This window comes from Merops nubicus, unplaced genomic scaffold, assembly GCF_000691845.1.
Source record: "Merops nubicus isolate BGI_N331 unplaced genomic scaffold, ASM69184v1 scaffold14082, whole genome shotgun sequence".
NCBI classification, from domain to species: domain Eukaryota; kingdom Metazoa; phylum Chordata; class Aves; order Coraciiformes; family Meropidae; genus Merops; species Merops nubicus.
In genome coordinates this window covers 2955-18298 of record NW_008592962.1, presented here as the reverse complement: position 1 = coordinate 18298, position 15344 = coordinate 2955, and the positions used below count along the sequence as shown (strand labels likewise).

General features: G+C 53.9%; 1 protein-coding gene across 1 annotated transcript in view; it reads left to right on the top strand.

The window, feature by feature from the left end:
• The window catches only part of LOC103768181 (hydrocephalus-inducing protein homolog), a gene marked incomplete at both ends in the record, with an annotated part of 71375 nt that overhangs the window by 53551 nt on the left and 2480 nt on the right, over positions 1-15344 (top strand). The window contains 16 exons of the mRNA XM_008935320.1: positions 697-830; positions 1868-2004; positions 2819-2946; positions 3056-3247; positions 3642-3791; positions 5271-5510; positions 5770-5926; positions 6435-6623; positions 7446-7616; positions 8262-8435; positions 10275-10483; positions 11396-11539; positions 11796-11979; positions 12461-12602; positions 14111-14285; positions 14987-15330. Coding sequence (XP_008933568.1) covers positions 697-830; positions 1868-2004; positions 2819-2946; positions 3056-3247; positions 3642-3791; positions 5271-5510; positions 5770-5926; positions 6435-6623; positions 7446-7616; positions 8262-8435; positions 10275-10483; positions 11396-11539; positions 11796-11979; positions 12461-12602; positions 14111-14285; positions 14987-15330 — 2870 coding nt within the window. The remainder of the gene's footprint in view (positions 1-696; positions 831-1867; positions 2005-2818; positions 2947-3055; positions 3248-3641; positions 3792-5270; positions 5511-5769; positions 5927-6434; positions 6624-7445; positions 7617-8261; positions 8436-10274; positions 10484-11395; positions 11540-11795; positions 11980-12460; positions 12603-14110; positions 14286-14986; positions 15331-15344) is intronic.

Here is a 15344-nt window from a genome sequence, read left to right as displayed (position 1 = left end):
CGTGCGTGCCGCCCGGGTGGCCCGCTGCCACCACTCCCCCTGTCTCCTTTGGTCCCCTTGCACCCCACAGCAACCTTCCTGGTGCCCTGCTGGCACTTGGGACTTCCCTGCCCACACCTAGTGTGAGCTCAGCACAGCCCCAGGGGCTGCCCGCCTCTGGTAGTTGTCCCTCCTGTAGATGCATGAGCTTCCAGACCAGCCCAGGGAGAGACCCTGAAGGCCACGCTCAAGTGATGGACTTTATGGTGCTGTGTGATGGAGGTGTAGGTCATTGGTGGGGGATTTGTTGCTCACAGCCCAAGCCCTGCCAGGTCTACAGAGCTTAGTGGCAGCAGCCTGACTGTGCCCTGGGATTGTCCTGTTAGCGTTCATCTCCAAGAGGCACCAGCTTTGTCATGGTTTCCTTTCCAAGAGAGGTTTTGTCCAAGCTAATTGGACACCGGCTGCAGGCCGGCAAATACTTGGAGCTCTGAAAGGTTCCTGGCTTGTCTGTCTGGCCAGATCAGCTTTTGGTGACAATGAAAATGAGCAGGTGAAGGTGTGGAGCTCGTTTTCCTTGAGATGGGGTCCTTCTGTCCTCTCAGTCAGGACCTTATCACCCCTCTCAACAAGAGCAGGGTGGGCTCCTCTTTCAGAAGCAGGCCTGTGCCTTGGGAAGGACCTCTGCTAACCAGTTGCTGTCTTTCCTTTCCTCAGTTGGACACTCAGCTGCAGATGAGGCTGGAGGAGATGCTGATGGAAGAACACGCCCTGGAGCAGCAGAAAGCTCTCGCCTTCAGTCCCCGAGAGGACACTAGCTTTGACCAGCGTGCTCGTCGGAGGCTTCTCAAGTTAGTAGGGACTCCATACATTATCTCCAGGTGCCCCAAGGGTGACACCCAGCAGTGCACCTCTGCTTCTAGGATCTCCTCATGTCTGCAGAACCAGGAGTAGCTGGGGACTTCAGAAAGGGTCTGATCCTGATGGCTCTGACATGCTCCCTGCAAGCAGCTGAGTGTCCTCATGTCCACCGTGCCACCCTGAGCTTTGGAGCTGCTCAGCTCCCCATGGGTGCTGGGCTCTGTTCTTAGAGCTGAAGGTGGTCCAGTGCAGACCATCAGGCCCTTACAGGTAGCACAGACCCCATCCCTGCTGACCAGCCCTGAAAGAGGCAACTCAAAGCTGGTGTCTTTGTTCCCACTAGCAGATCACAAGAAGATCACAGAGCAAGAAGAACAGGTTAACAAATTGGGTGGCTTGCATGCTGGTGGGACTACAGGGCTTACCTAGCTGGCCTGGTCCTTCCCTCTGCTCCTTCATGAGGAGGTTTGAACACAGTACACTCTGGTTCAGGAAGAAGGTGCTCTGCAAAGCAGACCATTTATTTATGTGCTTTCCCAAATGGGACTGCTCTGGAAAAGGACCTTCTCATGATCCTTGGAGGTGTTGTTTGGTGTAGTTAGCAGTGTTGCTCTGGGGACAGATCTGGTTGTGGAGCAGTGAAGATTCTGGAGCAGGCAAATCTTCTTACAAGGTCCTGAAGCAGTTTCAGGCTTGGGTTCTACACCAGGCTTAGCAGTTCCACTGAGACCAGGGGAGGTCCAGTGGACTTATCTACAATGGCTTTTTGTAGCAGAGGAGCTGTGACCAGTATCCATTTTAAACTCGATTTCAGGTCTCGTTGGTAGCTGCTAAAATCTCATACCTACACTCCCTGTGACTTACAAAGATGGTCAACCAGAGAAACACAGTTGGTCAAGCCGTGGGTTTAATGGGCTTTAGTTTTTATAGCAGTAAATAGAGAAATACTCGCTTTATTTGCACCTTCCATCCACTTGGATACGTAGCCAAGCTGTGGTTGAAGGATTCTCCTTCTTCCCCTTTTCAGAGCTCAGCTGCCAGAGTACATCCTGGACCTTGGCTACGTCATTCTTGGTAGCATCCAGACACACATTGTGAAGATCACCAACACCGGGCAGTTCCCCGTGTCCTTCCACGCCGATGGACGGGTCCTACGTGACACAGGTGACTAGTGCAGGAGAGGCTTCACGTGGGCTTCAAGGAGCTATCTCAGACAGATTAGTTTAAGGCATGGGAAGTTAATTTTGAGTCCTTGCTTGTGTAGCTGTTTCTTCCTTGAGACCTTCTCCATGGTGCTTCAGAGCCTGAGCTCTCCTGGCCAACAGGGCCCAGAGACCTGGCCTGACTGTGGCTACCCCAGCACTTCACTGCAGGGGTTAGATGGGATGAACACCTCAGTCACCTCTTGGCATCTTCTCCTCTTGGCTACCAAGAGCATCATCTTGAGTTTCTTTGTGCACTCTGTGGGCTTGTTGCCAACAAATGGACCCATCATGGCTTGGGAGTGCTTTCTCTGGACTTCATAATGTTATAACACTTCTGCTAAGCCTTTGTTGAGAAAACAGCCCCTGAGGTCCTCTGTTGAATCAAAACAGGCCTTGAGGTAAGGCAGCAGCACCAACCAGTAGTGCCTCACTGTGTCTGAAGGGTGGTCAGATGTCTCCTCAGAGTTGTTTCCCAGAGAGCACCACGGCATGGGGGGATATTAGCTGGAAATTCTCCTTCAGAAAGGTCCATGCATCCTTCCCTGGGATGCCTGAGGAAGGAATTGCTGAAGCTCCTCAGCTGATAGGTTTCTGTTTCCCCATGTGGGCTTGAAGCCTTTCTCCTTGGGCAGTAATAAGGGAGAAGCAGCAGCAGGCTTCTCCCCAGGTGCCAAGGAGTCTTTCAGAGACCTGCCAGCAGGGACCCCCCTATGGCCTTTTGACACACTTGTGTCAGTTGTGTGTCTCAGCTGCTTTGTTTCCATCCGTGGAAGGTTTCAGCGTGGAGCTGGACCGTGTGAAGCACCTGCCCTACTGTGAGACCGAGACCTTTGAAGTCCGCTTTGACCCCCAAGGTGCCCACCTGCCGCTGGGAGGGGTGGACGTGCTCCTGCCCATCAAGGTACCCTGTGCTTCCTTGCCTCCCTGTGTCCACACCTCCTTTCGGGGCAGGTGGGGGACAGCAGCAGATGTCACCTGGGCTCTCAGGGAGGTGCTCTGTCCTTCACTAGGTAGCAGGAGGCCCCACGTTTCACATCCGCCTCCGTGCCAACGTGACTGTGCCATCCCTCTGCCTCTCCAGGGACAGACTGGAGTTCTCCACTGTCCGGTGTGGGCAGTGCCAGGAAGAAACCGTCCAGCTCCACAATCATCTCCAGGTCCCCTGTAAATGGTTCATCACCAGGAATGAACCTGTCAAGAAGGTAAAGCATGGACAATGTGCCACGTGTGACTTCTGGGTTGGGTTTTCTTTGCCTTCTCCTGCTTTTTCTTGCCCCTGTGGCTGCCTGAGGACTTGGGCTACAGCTTGTTTGAGGAAGCTTCAGAGGGTACAGAGCAAAGCTGGTTCACCTGGACCTGTTCATTAGCTGATGCTTCACTTCTCTGGCACCTTCACCCATTCCTCCTCCTCTTGAGGACAATGCCTCTCCCTCTGTCTGCCTACACATTTTCCCCACAGTTCTAGGCCAGTGGTGGCCACAGCTGGTTTGGATGTGAGTGCTCTCAGCACCGTGGCAGTATCTCAGAGCACTGGAGGAACCAAGAGTTCATCTTCAGAGACCAAGGAGACCTCACACAACCATTTTTTGTGCTCAGGTGGACAAGCACTTGCCAGCCAACGTGCGTCAGAAGCTGCTTCAGGAGTTGAAGACCAAGCTCTGTGTCTTTGAGGCAGTGCCCTCAGCTGGAGCCCTGGCCCCAGGAGAACGATGCAATGTGCGAGTCAGGTTTTCACCCATGGAAGAGGTGAGAAAGAGGAGGCATAGAATAATTAAGGTTGGAAAAGACCTCTAAGACCATCAAGTCCAACTGTCAACTAAATGCTGCCATGAGCACTAAACCAGGGAAGATGCCACCTCCAGGAGGCAGGGCAGGATGCAGGAGGGAGGGCAGCTGGGAAAAAAAAAAAGCATGTGAAGCTTTCTGCAAGCCCTGTACCCACCATGCCTCGGTTTCTCCTGCAGCTCACTCTCTTGAGAGGGACTTTGGAAACCCACAGGGAGCTTGTGTGGAGACCAGTGGGGCATCATGGGGGGAGATCTGCCTGCTTCCCCTCATTTTCCTTCTCGCGTGGGGTCTTTGCAGGCTCCAGCTAGTGCTGGAGATAACCCTGGAAGGGCCTATCTGGGCTAATCCTGCTGGTGGTACCAGCAGACAGAACAGCCAGCAGACCTCTTCCTGGGCAGGACAGGACCATCACCTGATGTGCTGTGCTGCTAGCAGCCCCTGTGGCTCTCACCCAACTGTCTGCACATCCCCAGGCAGGTCATCATGAACCATGGAGGCCTGTGGCCACCATGCCTTGGAAATGGGCAGCATGTAGCAGTGTGGACACAGGTTTCCACATGTGTCTTCTGGGCTGGGTCTCAGGGGTGTTTCAATAGCTTGTAGAATTGTAACCATCTTGTGTTTGGCTTTGACCAGAGCCAGACACTGAGCAGTGAAGATCTTGGAGCTCCTCATCTGTGAGGCCAGGCTGGGAGAGCTGGGGTTGTTCAGCCTGGAGAAGAGAAGGCTCCAAGGAGACCTCATTGTGGCCTTTCAGTGTCTGAAGGGGGCCTACAAGAAAGCTGGAGAGGGGCTTTTTACAAGGGCTTGTAGTGATAGGATGAGATGGGTTCCAACTGGGAGAGGGGAGATTTAGCTTAGAAATTAGGAAGAAGTTTTTCATGGTGAGGGTGGTGAGACACTGGCCCAGGTTGCCCTGGGAGGTTACAGATGCCCTAACACAGGAAATGTGTGAGCCCAGGCTGGATGGGGCTTTGAGCAACTAGTCTAGTGGGAAGTGTCCCTGCCCATGGCAGGAGGGTTGGAACTAGATGATTTTTAAGGTCCCTTCTGACCCAAACGATTCTGTAGTTCCATAAGATGACCCATAGTTCTAGCCAGTGAGAGCTCATCTGTTCCTCCATGTAGCTGATGTTAGCCTGATGCAGCAGTGCCAGGGCCATGCCTGGGCAGCACAACTCTGAGGACCTTCTCATCATGCTCCCTCATCACTAGGTGAAAACATCTCATGGTCCATTTTAGGTTGCACTGCACACCAGGACTCATCCTGGTTGCCAGAGCCATCGTGAGGATGCCATAGCTCCTGCTCTGAATAAATATCTGTTTTCCATCCACCTTAGAGGTGCTGGTAGCACCCCTGAGCTTGGAGAAGGGTTGACTGAGTTCCTGTCAACTGGGGCTTCATGAGGGAGCTTTTTGAGCTTCTCTCTTTTGCAGAAGTCCTACAGAAGCGAGCTGAAGGTTAACATCTGCCAGAGCAGCCAGCACCTTCAGCTGCAGGTCCTGGGACATGGGCTGGAGCCACAGCTGGAGTTCAGCCCCCCAGTGCTGGAGCTGGGACCAGTGCTGCCATGCAGCTGGGGCGTGGAGGGCACGGTGGTGGTGAAGAACCCCTGCACGTTTCCCATTGAGTTTTACTCGCTGGAGTTCGATGAGCAGTACCTCGCTGAGGAGCAGGTGAGAGGGAGAATCTGGTCCCGTGTCCATGCTCCTGTGGCTTCACAGCTTCTCCAGGGAGATGGAGGCAGGGCCCAGGGCAGAGCCTGGTGGCATTTCAGGGTTAGCCAACTCTTCTGGTGGACTGTGGAGGAGCTTGGGTAGTCTGTCTGGTTGGGAGGAAGGAATGAGGAGAAGATGGGTTGGTTGAGGATTCCATTCATGTGGTGAAGATCAAGAAGTTCATCCCAGATGTGGTTTCTCTCCCCCATCTGCACAGATCCTCCGGATGCTGAAGGACTATGATTGCCACAACACCTTGTTGCTGCCTCCACGCTCCCCGGGTGAGAAGCTGCCTCCAGAGGTGCTGGAGTTCTATCAGGACCAGAAGAGGCTGCAGGACGAGCAGGCGAAGTCCACGGCTGGGGAACCAGCAGGCCAGGACAACGGTGAGGGTTGGGCACAGCAGGGAGTCCAGCCCACCTACACTGAGCTCTCCATGACCTCATTTTCCACAGAAAGCCCGTGGGTTTAGCAGCCAGCCAGTCCCCAGCTCCATGGAGAGATTCCAGGGTGAAAGTCTGTGGCTCATAACACACGCCCTCTACTAGCCCTGAGTGCAGCCCAAGCAGGCTCCTATCTGCCGTGCCACGGACTGGGGGATGAATCAGGATGTCCCCTTGTGTCCCTCAACCACAAAGAGTAGGACTGGATGAATTCTTCATCCAGTAGGACCAGGTCTACTGTCACCAGCTCTACTGTGTTTACTTCATCCCAGCAACAGAAACACAAGCTCAAAATCCCCCCAGGGGCAGAGACACCCTGGACAATTCCTTGGGGAATTTTCAGGTTTTTGTATGCGGCCACGCAAAGTGGTGAACGGCAAAGAGCCAGGTTGCTTGGCAACATTGACCACCTTCTTTCCTCCGTGTCCTTCCTCCTCAGCAAACATCGAAGATGCCCAGTCTCTGTCAGACCAAGGAGGAAAGCACTCTGCTGGGGTGGTGCACACCATCTCATCCCATAGCTCAGTTGTTCCCACCTCCATTGTTGATGAAAGCCAGTCCAGCAAGGTGGACTCGAAATCTGAACATGGAGAAGAGGAGGAAAGTGTTGAGAGAAGACATGGGCGAGGTAATAACCCTCAGCTCTTCACCTGTTTTGTGTCCATCGTGGACAAAGGGCCTCAGTGGAGGACTTCAGGGTCACCTCTGTCACTTCACTGTAGCCTGGTGCCATCTTTGCTGCTGTAGGCTCTCCATCTGCTCTTCTGTATGAAGTCTGTAGGATCCTGAGAAGAGGCTGGGATAGGGACAATGAGAGGCCAGGGAGGTTTTCCCCAGCTTTGCCAAATGAGCATGTTTGCCCTCAGGAGCTGTTGGGATCAGAGGGTGGTGATCCCTTTCCTAGGCAGGGAAATGTGTCCTGTGTGACAGAGCAAGATGAGATGGCTATGGGTGACCTCCTAAGAGCAGCGCTGGGAGCTCTTTGCAAACACTGTGAATTCAGAGCCCAGCCACATCTCCTGCTGTAATATTCCTCAAGCATCCATATTTTGGATAATCACTTGATCCCCAGATGGATCCTCTACCTTGGGGCTGTGTAATATGCCCAGTTCTGCCTGTCCTGCCCTTACTCAGCAGGACCCGGGACCAAACTCCCTCAAGGACCATGTTGACAGTTCATGGAAGGAGACTTGGCTCAGTCCTTTTAGGTCTTGCCAGGTGCTTGTTCCTGCCTCTTTCTGCAACCCTGTTCACTATCCTATGAAGAGGCAGCTTCACCAGCATCTAAGGCAGGCCCTGAGCTGCACAAGTCTTGAAGGAAGGGCATGGTGGAACCCCAGGCGTGACGTTGGTTTTGGCGGTCTCCTCTTCCAGGACCTGTTGGGTTGGGGGAGGATGAGGAGGGTGACAGGGAGGCAGGAGGCTGACTGTTCCACCCCATTCTGCACAGCAGAGCATCGGCAGAGCAGCACCAGCAGCAAGGAGGCCCCGGGAGAGGTGGGAGACAGCCCTGTCTGTCGGGCCATTGCCCGTCACCTCGGCATCGACACCTCTGCAGAAGGACACGCTGCCCAGCACCGCCGAGGGGTGGTTGTCATCATCCATGGGGCACCCCTGGCAGGTACGTGAGCCCCAGCCCTTGCTCGCGAGGGAGGGAAGCCGGAGAGATGTTTCGTGGTGAACCACAGTTGGTTTGGTTGGCCAGTTGAAGTGGAGCGCGGTAAGCCCAGAGGTCTGCTGGTGCATGGAAAGGTTCCAGGGCTTCACCTGTCTGGTGCCAGTGGTGGAGCTTGTCTTGTGTCCACACAGCTTGGCTCTCATTCCCTCAAACAGGGTGGCTGTGTCCCCATTGCTTTGTGGGAACCCGTTGCCTAGTGTCCAGGTTGCCTTATGGGAGCAGTCCCTAGCTCATGCTAACCCCCAAACCATGCCTAGTTATTGCCTGAGACAACAGCAACCAGCACAGGCTAGTGAATGGTCTGGGGGGTCGTGGGACAGGGCCTGAAACAGCATCCTGGGCCCAGGACTGAGATCGCCACAGAGGACATGGTCCTTAGCTGAACACGAGGTGGAGATGATCCACCTGGCTCTAGAGGACAGTGCTTCTACCCATGTCCAAGCTGCCTCCCTGGTGGTTTTTCCCAAGGGGGCACTTGCTTTCCAATTATCCTGGAGACTTCAAAATCCTGTCTGGGGACCTTTCAGAGCCTATCCCTAAAAATGCCTCTCAGGCAAGTGTCACCAAGCTGTCTTCCCCTCTCTGAAGGCAAGACGTCGGCAGCGGTCGCCCTGTCCAAATACTACGGGGCTGCCTGCTTGGCCATGGACACCATGGTGGCCGAAGCCATCGGGGACAGGAGCAGCCCTGCGGGGCTCCGTGCCCGGGAGCTGTGCAGGAGAGCTGCCATCGAGCAGACCCGCCAGGAGACCGAGGAGCCAGGTGAGGAGGAACACCGGAGCCACCATGGAGACCCAGTGTGTCCATCTGCTTCTTACAGAGAAGGTCTGAGAGACTGTGGGTCTCTTGGAGAAGATGGGTGCAGGATGAAGAAACATGAAGTCATTTCGTAAAGCATCTCTGGTTCTTAAAATAAATCTTTATTTTAAGGGTTCAGGCAGAGGCACTTCTGCTGCCCCTGGGCTTCTTTGACATGTGTCCCTCATCCTAGGAGTGGTGAAGCCCACCTGTACCTTTCTCAGGGTTCTTTATATATCCTCAAAGCTGAATCCAGCTGGCTTCTCGTGGCCACCTGGCAGAACTGCTGCCCACTTGAACAAGGAAAAAACCCTCTGAATTGGCTCATAAAGCACTAGGCAACGTGAGTTTGTGGCTTCCCAAACAAGACAGGAAGGGAAGAACCACGTCCCAGAGGAGTTTCAGATGAGAGACATACTGCAGAGGAAGGTACTCTTTTCTCCAGAGATTGTCCTCCGTGTGATGTCAGGTCGTGCAGCTCTTGCACGTTGGGCTGTTCTCCACGTGAGAACATCAGAGTTCTCCATCAGAGACAACAGCGGGACTTTATTGGGTGGATGGTGCCATGAACTGTGCAGGGTGAGAGCAGACCTTGACTCTGGTGGGGGAAGTTCTGCAGTGCTTGGCTTTGAACCTGTTTGGGTTGGAGCTGGTGGGAGGAAGAAGGGTCTGGGTCCTGAGTGGGATTATCCCATGGGGAGGATTAGCTCCAGTGAAGATAGGTGATGCAGTTGAGGTAGGGCTGTGTGTTCCAGTCTCCATGTGAGAATGCAGGATGGGAGCAAGGTATGGAAACAATGGTCCTGGAGGACAAATTCTTGGATTCATCCATAGAACCACAGAATTGTTTTGGTTGGAAGAGACCTTTAGGATTATTAAGTCTAACCAGTAACGCACCATTGCCAGGTCACTGCTAAGCCATGTCCTCAGAAACCCCTCCAGGGATGGGAACTCCACCACTGTCCTGGGCAGCCTGGCACAGACCTGGACAACTCCTTTGCAGAAGACATTTGTCCTCATGGCCAACCTAAACCTCCCCTGGGGCAACTTGAGGCCATTTCCTCTTGCCCTGTCACTTGTTCTGGGGAGACAAGTCTGACCCTCACCTGGCTCCAGCCTCCTGTCAGGAGTTGTGGAGAGCCAGAAGGTCTCCCCTGAGCCTCCTTGGCTCCAGGCTCAGCACCCCCAGCTCCCTCAGCTGCTCCTCACCACACTTGGGCTCTAGACCCTTCCCCAGCAGCTTTGTTGCCCTTCTCTGGCCACGCTCCAACCCCTCAAGGTCCTTCTTCAAGTGAGGTGCCCAAAACTGACCCAAAGATTCAAGGGGCAGCCTCCCCAGTGCCCAGTCCAGGGGGACAATCCCTGCCCTGCTCCTGCTGGCCACACTAGTGCTGATCCAAGCCAGGATGCTGGTGGCCTTCTGGGCCACCTGGGCACACACTCTCACACCTTCAGCTGGCTGTTGACCACCCCCCCCAGGTCATTTTCCACAAGGCACTTCCCAGCCACGTTTCTCCCAGCCTGGAGCATTGCAGAAAGTTGTTGTGACCCAAGGGCAGCACCCAGCCCTCTTAAGAGGGCCTCAGGGCTGTGCATTAAAACCTCTGGCTCTCAAATCCCGTATGGGATGGGAAGTTTTGTCCTGCTAATAGGAGAAGCCAGGAAGGAGACACTTCTGGAGAGCAGTGCTGCTGGGGTGGGCAGGCTGGGGATGAGGGCTGTGGACCTACCAAGGTGGCAGGTGTCTCCTCGCTCCTGCAGCACCCATCACCAGCCCCTCTGAGCCACCTGTTCCCTCCACAGGTCCAAGTTCAGGTGCCTCTCTCAGCCAGCAGCTCGGCGCCGAGGCCAAGCGCAGCTTGGACCTGAGCCAGTCCAGCTCTGGGGAGAAGGTCAGCCTCCAGTCTGGTGGCTCCCGTGGCCGGGTGAACACCATGGCCAGCAAGAAGAAGGTGGATGGCCATGCATCCCTGTCCCAGAAACAGCAGCTGATGGATCCCACTGGCTCCCAGGTGAGCCTGCTGCAGGGGTAGAGAGCGCAGGAAGCCACCTAGATGTCATTTCAGGTGGCAACAAGATATTCTACTCTGGCAAAACAAGCTCCACTAGGTCTTAATGGTTTGTTGGTGAAGTGGAGTCCTGACTGATGTGGCTGTGGGTGGTGGGAGAGCTGTGGGATGCTGCATCAGGGTCTTGCAAGCTTGGCTCTCTGATGACCAAGGGGTGTGCCCTCCAGAGTTGTCCTGTCCCCTGGTGCTGCTGGCCTGTAGTTTTCTTCTAGTCTCCCACTAAAAAGAGAAAAGCCAGCTCCAAGCCCAGCAGGTGGAATTGTTCCTAGAATCACTCTGGTTGGAAAAGACCTCTAAGATCATCATGTCCAATCATCAACCCAACACTACCATGGCCACTAAACCATGTCCCTAAGTGCCATGTCCAAAAGTTTTTTGAACCCCTCCAGGGATGGGGACTCCAGCACCTCCCTGGGCAGCCTGGCCCAAGGCCTCACCAGTCCGCCAGGAAAGAAATTCTTCCTCATATCCAGTCAAAACATTCCCTGGTGCAACTTCAGCCCATTGCCTCTTGTCCTATCTCTGGTTACTTGGGAGAACAGACTAACCCCCACCTCACTCCAACTTCCTTTCAGTGAGCTGTGGAGAGCCAGAAGGTTCCTCAGCCTCCTCTTCTCCAGACTAAACAACCCCAGCTCCCTCAGCCACTTGAGCCACATCCCCCAGCCCCCTCCCCAGCTTTGTAGCCCTTCTCTAGACCCTTTCAGCCCCTCAAGGTCTTTCTTCTCCTGTGGTGCCCAAGCCTGACCCCAGCCCTCAAACTTTGGCCTCCCCAGAGCTGAGTCCAGGGGCACCATCACGTTCCGAAATGCCTCCCAGAGTGCTCAATGTCTCTCGTGGTGTTGAACCTTGCAGGGCTCATCCAGTTCCCACCTCATCTCCCCCGGCGTGCCCGCGCGGCACTGGCTGAGCAGCAGCAGCACGGCGGCCGAGCTGGGCTTCAGGAGCTGCCTGCTGCCCGAGGACCTCCTGGTGGCCATCCTCTTGGAAAGGCTGCAGGTACCTGGGATGGGGGGGCACACAGAGATGGGCAGCGAGGTACCCTTCAGGGAGGAGGAGGTTCTGAGTCTGCTGCTGGAGGAGTCCTGGGTCACACGGGGGTACCCTCAGGTGGAGGATCTGGCAGAGCCTGGGGGAAAGATCAGAGCTTGGCTTGGAACAACCATGGCTGTCGTCCTGGGATATTTTGGATTCGCTGACCAGCTGAGAGCCCCGTGTGTGTGACTGTTGACTTTCTTTTTGACTTCATTCACAGCTGAGTGACTGCTACAAGGGAGTGGTGTTTGATGGCCTGGAGACCCTCTTTGCACGCAACGCAGCCTCTGCTCTCCTCTGCCTGCTCAAAGCTGTCAGGAATCGGCCTCACATCTATTTTGTGAACCTGATCCAGGATTATGCTTCTTTGAAGGCCAAGGAGGCAGCTGCTAAAGAACAGGAAGGTGAGACCTTTTATCTCCATTGCTCTCAAGTCCTCAACCTTACCCCTGTGTTACCAGCATCCCTTGTGAGAAATCATAGAATCATAGAATCATATCAATGTTTTTATTAATCCTTCCACCTTTTGCCTCAGTGTAGCCAGTACTCAGCTCACAGTTGGTTGAAATAAAGCAAAGCTGGTGTTGCGAGACTCACCTTAGTCTCCAATGTTAAACCTTGGACACAAGTGCAAGTTGTTGTGGCTCCATAATTAACCACTGGCCAGCTGTCCACAACGCTGGTGTGAATGAGCCAGGCCAGGTTCAGGAACTTGCTGACCAGCTGTGGTTTGGGGATGTTAGATGAGTTTTGGAGCAGGGATATAAGGTCTTCAGTATCTCCTGGCAGGATGATAGGCTGTGTCAGGACAGGGTTGTGAACCGTCACAGCTCACCCAGAACAATAAGTTCTGCTTAATGGTTTCTTCTCTGGTCTGTGCTGAAGAATGGGAGCAGGAAGAAGCTGCCAGGAAGGAGATCACACGTCTCCGGGAGATGGATGAGGATGAGTTTGATGCCCTCCCTGAGGAGCAGAAAACTCAGCTTAATGACGCTATCCGACAAGTCCAGCGTGAGAGGAAGAGGAGGTCTGTAAGCCTTCCACGGGTGACTCCCCTGCATAGTGTCCTCAGAGGGATGTCCTGCTCTGGGGACCTTGGTTGGGCTCAGAGAGGTTACAAAGCAAAAGCCCAAAGTGTCTATTTAAAAGCAGCTCAAGGATGGTGTTCTGGTTCTGTATCAGAGCTCAGGGCAGGCCCCCACGGAACAGAATTTTGTGTGCTCCCCCCAAAGAGAGGCTTTGCACCGATTGGAAGCTAAATGAAATAAAGTATATTGTTTAACAGGGAACAGAAAGCAAAAAGGGAGGGAGATACATGTACAAAGATGGGGGGAATACAAAGTAAACAAGATATACAAAACCCAAATCTCGGATGGCAGTAGGATTGCTCAGGACCGCTTGCAATCAGGCAGGCTGATCTCTGCACACACCAAGGGCAAGAGAGTGCGAAGCCCCCACTTTCTGCCTCTTTTAAAGAGGTGGCAGAGGAAGGGGGAGGGAATAAATCACTCCCCCATGGACCCTCCTGAGTCCTAGAGATCACCTGTCCCACCCCTGAGCCTCAAACCACAACAGACGGTCAGTGCCACCTCCCTGGTTCCCAGCAGAAGAAGGACTTCCTCTGGCGAGGTGAGAACATCTTTTCTCCATCGCAGTGTTGAGCCCTCTCGGGCTTAGATGTTGGCTGGGCTCGGTGCTTGCCTTGCTGCTGCACTTCTAAGTGTCTCTAAGTTAATTATCTTCTTCACCCTCCTTCCTCCCCAAACCAGAAGGGTTATGTGGGTTGGTGTAGATACTAGTCCTGCTGCAGGTGAAGCCTTTGCAGTGCTGACCTCCCAGGGTTTTCCTTACTGAGTGACACCAGCCATGAAAGCTGGTGAGATGTTATGCTCACCTTCAGCTGCAGGAGCAGGTGAGCCTGGAGAAACTCTGATCCAGCCAAGCAGCCTGGCTCAGGAGGATGCTCAAGATAAGTGTGAAACTGGAAGAGGTTTCATGTGTGTTCCAGCCCTTCCTTCAGCCCAGGCTGAAGTTTGTTTCCATGGGAGGAAGTCACTAGGGCTGCTTCAAGGCATCATTCCCAGGACAGGCAGCACAAGTTTCCCGTGGTCACAGATGGGTTCCAGCAGGAAATCTGGTGGTTCAGAGGCTGTTTTGCAGGAGCGAAGTTACTTCAGCCTTTGCTTTTTGATGGATATCATCATCCTTGGGAAGGAGAGGGCTGTGCCCAGGGACAATCAGAGAGAATCACAGAATGGTGTGGGTTGAAAGGGACTTTAAAGATCATCTAGTTCAAACCCCCCTACCAGAAGTTGCACAATTGAGACCATAAGGTTTCCAGGCTTAGGTTGGCTGGCCCTTCTCTCCCTTTAGATGTTCCCAGCCTGCCTGGGTTGAGGGACATCCATGGAGCTGTTCTAATGGTTCTGCCTGATCTCAGGGTCAATGCCTGAAGTGCAGGACCAGCTGGGATTGCAGCGAGCACAGATTTCTGCTGGTGACTCTCAGAGATGCTTTCTGTTTGACTTGCTGAAGGGAGATGGAACAGCTGGCTCGAGAGCTTGAGGAAAAACACCAGCGGGAGCTAGAACGCTTGAAGGAGGAAGAGATGAAGAAGAAGTCTAGGAGGGGGAAGAGAGAGCTTGGAAAAGACAAAGATAATGTTTTGGGGAAGAAAAGCCAGCTTCTAGTCCGGCAGGTGAGTGGTTGTGTTTGTAAAGATGAGTAGAGGCTCTGGGGAACTTCCACACCATTCTCCAGGAAGCCATCAGCCATGGGCCCTGCTGGGCCACCTGGCTGTGGACAACACATGGAGCTGTGCCGGGGACCCATAGCCCATGTTTCCTCGTGCTGCTGTTTCACCAGGGGGGTTTCCATGGGTTCCTCAGCAGAGCTGCTCTCCTAGGGTCATGCTGCCCTTGAGTCGTGGCGTCACAGAGCTCCACACATTCACTGTGAATCTCTGGATGGTTTTAGTCCAGCATTTCTCCCTGCTCTGCATGTGGCTTATGCCTCTGAGCCATGATCCATCTGGGATGTGGTGTCTTCTCCTACATGTTTGGCAGGAGATACCACCAGCCTTAGCTGTTCATCAGCAGTCTGACTTCCCAAATTGTCAGGGATGCTCAGCACACCAGAAACAAGTAAGGAGGTGTCTGAAGTTCTGTTTGGGATGGCAAAGCTGCTTGGTTTCTCAGATGGTTTCCAGGACTCCTCACCTGCCTGGCACTGGGGAGTTTGAGTTCAGTTGAGCCTCACTAGGTACCAGCTGCGTCCTGAACTGGGGTTGTAGAGCACCAAGCACAGATCTTAGGTGAGGCTTGAGGGGCTATTGTGAAGACCATCACTGTCCAACAGCATTTAAGCAATGCTTTGAAACTCTCACTGTTTTTTCCTGCTCCTTCTGGCCAGAACACCAGCATGTCCCTCCTGTCAGATGTCACCAAGGGGGTGGACAAGAAGGGACCTGTAAAGGAGCACCCGGACCCTGTTTTGGGTGACAAAGAAGAGAAGAAAAAGCAGAACAAGGTTCCCCTGATGGACACCTGCCCAGCAGAGGTCATGCAACCCCCAGATCCAGAACAGGAGGAAACCAAAGATGAGGCCCAGAGTGAGAGCGAGAAGAACTTGGCCCTGAGGTTTAAGATCTACGAGGCATCGCAGAAGGATGTCATGCATGTTTTGTCACACTGGGACAGGGCCCGTGGTGTCCTGCTGTCCCCTCTGAGTCAGGAGCCAGCAGAAGACCAGCGCCAGCCCTTCTCCAGCC